General features: G+C 54.3%; 1 protein-coding gene across 1 annotated transcript; it reads left to right on the forward strand.

The window, feature by feature from the left end:
* Nucleotides 1-504: 504 nt before the first annotated feature.
* GUCA1A (guanylate cyclase activator 1A) lies at nt 505-4,075 on the forward strand. Its single transcript, XM_054648874.1, has 4 exons — nt 505-702; nt 3,001-3,150; nt 3,612-3,702; nt 3,915-4,075. The coding sequence occupies exons 1-4, from the start codon at nt 505-507 to the stop codon at nt 4,073-4,075; spliced, it is 600 nt and encodes a 199-aa protein (XP_054504849.1).
* Nucleotides 4,076-4,333: the final 258 nt, after the last annotated feature.

Here is a 4,333-nt window from a genome sequence, read left to right on the forward strand (position 1 = left end):
TCTCTCATTTTTCTTACTCTAGTTCTGGTCCAAAAGTTGTTGCTCATGTGACACCAGCCCCCCCCAAACGATAAATGAAGTGGATTAAGAGATTAGCTCATCACAGAGAAAATTCCACCCTCCTAATCTCCTGCTGGGCCTGTAATCTGCAAGACTTTCCCATTTTACCTCTTTTCTATTTTAACCTGAACTCTTAATGCCTGGCAGGAGCCCACCACCCCTCCGAGCCTCATTGGCTGGGGAGGGATTTGCTGGGTATTTAAATGTCCCCTTCCCTGCAAGGAGGGATTTGTGCTTTTGGGTTTCCCCGGGAAGAGGAGCCTCCCGTGTCCATCCCTGCTGGAACCTGTACAGCACCAGGGGTTTCCTGATGCCCTGACCCTGCACTGCTGGGGACACCTGGGCTTCAAAGGCAAGAAGCAGAATTTTGAGACTTTTTTTTTTCCCCTAAATCCCACAAACGCTCCGTTCTTGGCCGCAAAGGGCCCAGCAGTTGGTGTGGAGATGGGGAACATGGACGGGAAAACCGTGGAGGAGCTGAGCACCACCGAGTGCCACCAGTGGTACAAGAAGTTCATGACAGAGTGTCCTTCTGGCCAGCTCACCCTCTACGAGTTCAAACAGTTTTTTGGCTTGAAAAACCTGAGTCCGGCAGCGAACAAATACGTTGAGCAAATGTTTGAGACGTTTGACTTTAATAAGGTAAATATTGTCCTTCCCACTGGGCTGTGCAGGGCTGGGCTGGCTGGGTGGGAGGGAGGGAGGCAGAACCTGCTCTGGGTATGTGCAGCCTGATTCACTGCAGCCTCATCAATTGAAAAATCGGCTCTGGAACGTGAAAAATGCCAGCAGGAACTCCTCACCCTCTGCCTGCTCTGCAAGGACACTGAGGCTTCTCCCAGAACTGATATTTTCCTTCTAAAACAGGGGGGGTTTATCTGGCAGTCTTTGATCCCTTTAAAATGAAGTGCCCTTTAATCCTTAAACATTGGGTGTTGTGACAGTGGCTGTGAGGACAAGGGCTGCATTCAGAGAGTCCCCAGCACGGGCTGGGGCTGCTTGTGCTGTGGGAAACTGGAAACTCTGAATGGATTGCACTGGGGTTGATTTTATTGCATGGGATAAGGAGCTTGGAATCCCTGGGGAAAGGCTTTGGGATTTGGGAATGCAGTCCCAGAGCAGGAATTTGGGAATGCAATCCTGGAGCAGATTTTTGGGAATACAATCCCAGAGCAGGGATTTGGGAATACAATCCCAGAGCAGGGATTTGGGAATACAGTTCCAGAGCAGGGATTTGGGAATGCAGTTCCAGAGCAGGGATTTGGGAATACAATCCCAGAGCAGGGATTTGGGAATACAGTTCCAGAGCAGGGATTTGGGAATGCAGTTCCAGAGCAGGGATTTGGGAATACAATTCCAGAGCAGGGATTTGGGAATGCAATTCCAGAGCAGGGATTTGGGAATGCAATCCCAGAGCAGATTTTTGGGAATACAATGCCAGAGCAGGTATTTGGGAATGCAATTCCAGAGCAGGGATTTGGGAATGCAATCCCAGAGCAGATTTTTGGGAATACAATGCCAGAGCAGGGATTTGGGAATGCAGTCCTGGAGCAGATTTTTGGGAATGCAATCCCAGAGCAGATTTTTGGGAACGCAGTCCCAGAGCAGATTTTTGGGAACGCAGTCCCAGAGCAGATATTTGGGAAGCAGATGGATGCTGTGTCCCCAACAGGAAACTGCATGCTCCTCTGCTTGCAAATGACCCGAAATTGCACCTCCTGTGAGATGAGGAATCTATTTTATGGCAACCCAAAGGGTTTAGTGGCATTAAAGTGGCATTAATCCCATTGACAAAAATGCAAATCAGGCCCTAAATCCTTCAGGTGTTTGGTTTGTGCCTTGGCCTTTCCCTTGCTCACTGCTGTGTTTGAATGCATGCCTGCAAAGGGAATTGATGCACAGGAAATCCTGCTGGCAAGGGGCTTAGCAGTTATTTGTCCCTAATCTGGCTCCTGCAGCAGTGGGATAAAGCAGATGATCTCTGCAAGGTCCTGGCAGTGCCTTTGTTCACTGGCACAACCCTGGCTTATGCTCTGTAGTGGGAATCATGGAATCCCTGAGATCCCTGAGCCCAGCTGCCACCCCTGAACTGTGTCCCCAGCGCCACATCCACAGGAGCCCTTGCAGGGAAGCGCCACAAACCACAGCAGGGATCCCTTCCAGGGCCACGGGAACGCTCTGGGGAGGGCATTTTAACAACCTCCTGGGAGCTGTGAGTGCCACAGGCAGCGTCTGGGGGCACTTGGGTGCCTGTGAGCTCAGGCCAGCAGCTCTGCAGCGGTGCCACCGCCCTGGCTCCAGCTGGGCACCCCAAACCACGGCACGAGCTGGGCTGGGCAAACACCCGGCAGCAGAGGCCAAGATAAAAGTGTTTGTGCTCCAAACGTGGAGCAGGCACAGCAATGGCACAGGGACACGGGAGCACCCTCCCAGCCCCAGGTGTCGGCAGCGTGCTGGGGTCACTCCTGAGTTCGCTCCTCTGGAAATGAGACCCCAGGCAGGGGAAAGGAGCTGCAGGCATGTGCAGGCAGGATGAGGCTGGGGAATTTATCAGGGCTCATCTGCATAAACCTCTGTGACCTCTGAATCCCCACTGCTGCTCTGGGCTGGTAATTAATGCCTGGGTGTTAATTCCCTGAGGCCAGGCCAGCTCTGTCCCTGAGCCAGATCCACACAGCCAGTCCCAGCCCCTAACGGTCCACGCTGGACTTGGTCATCTGGAGGCCTTTCCCAGCCTTTATGATTTTATAATTCTATCATTCTACAACATTCCTGCCCCGATTCAGGTGGAACCTTGGCTTTCACCCCTGCACTCCACGAGCCCCCGGTCTCAGAGTGGGGGGACCAGCTCCAGGGGGAACATCAGGAGTGTCCAAAATAATCCTTTATTGCCTGACTCTGCTTTTAACCTCACCTCAGCTTCTAACCTTCTGCTTTTAGGATGGCTACATAGATTTCATGGAGTATGTGGCAGCTCTGAGCCTGGTGCTGAAGGGGAAGGTGGACCAGAAGCTCAGGTGGTATTTCAAGCTCTATGACGTGGATGGCAATGGCTGCATCGACCGGGCTGAGCTGCTGAACATCATCAAAGTGAGTGGGGCCAGCTCCCCCATTCCTGCCCTGGCTGCAGGGAGCTTCCAGCCCATGAAAGCCATGGTCAGCCACAGACGCTGCCCAAAGCTGCTGCTGTCCTGTGCCAGTTGTGCCTCCAGAGCCCCTTGGGCTCCCCTGGCAGCTGCCTTAACCCTGGGCACTGAAACTGGGGCTGAGATAAGCACTTGAATTTAATCGAAGGGTTTTCAGAGGTGAATGGCTGCTGGCTTATCCCAGCATGCCCAGTAAATCTTGTGAAGCATTGATGGCCTTTTTAGGTGATTTTAATCTCCAGCCTTTCAGACAGGATTTACTCCTTTTGAAGCCTAACTGCCTGAAAACAAGTTTTAGCCCTGAAAAAGCATCTGGCCTTTTGTGCCTGGTGATTTGGCCACTTGTTCTGATGGCCCCACACCTGCAGAGCACTCAGCAGCTCCTGTGCCCCTCTCTGCCCCCAGGCCATTCGATCCATCAACCGCTGCAACGAGAAGATGACGGCAGAGGAGTTCACAGACATGGTGTTCAACAAAATCGACATCAACGGAGACGGTGAGGCCCTCGCTGGGCACTGCCCCTGCTCTGCCCTCCCTGCCCTGCACTCCAGAGCACCAGGGTGGGAGAGCTGGCAGAGGGTGGCTCCCTGTGCCCCCATCTGCAGTGGGTCTGGGCTGGGCTTTGGGGCGCAGCGCAGGGGCTGAGCCCCCATTGCAGGGTGCAGGGAGCTGTGGGGTGTAACAGAGCTTTGTGGATGTGCCCTGCAGGCGAGCTGTCCCTGGAGGAGTTCATGGAGGGCGTGCAGAAGGACGAGATGCTGCTGGACATCCTGACGCGCAGCCTGGACCTGACCCACATCGTGAGGCTGATCCAGAACGACGGCAAGAACCCCCACGAGGGCGGGCAGGACGCCCAGGATGCCCAGTAGCTCCCTGGGCTCTCTTGGCCTCCCCTGGCACTGTCACTGGGTCAGCTGTGACTGCACTCCCTGCTGACAGAACTGTGCCCTCAGCACGGGCACCGGCACGGCAGGAGAGGGGTGCAGAGCTAAATACCACAATGTCCACATGGACCTGGGATGGCCTCTGGACGCTGCTGCTCAGCTCACAGAGGGGACAGCCAGTGCTGCACGAGGCTGGGCAGGCCAAGAACTCACTGAGAACACCCCAAAACTGCCACCGAGGCC

This window comes from Agelaius phoeniceus, chromosome 25 (assembly GCF_051311805.1).
Source record: "Agelaius phoeniceus isolate bAgePho1 chromosome 25, bAgePho1.hap1, whole genome shotgun sequence".
In the NCBI taxonomy this organism is placed as follows: domain Eukaryota; kingdom Metazoa; phylum Chordata; class Aves; order Passeriformes; family Icteridae; genus Agelaius; species Agelaius phoeniceus.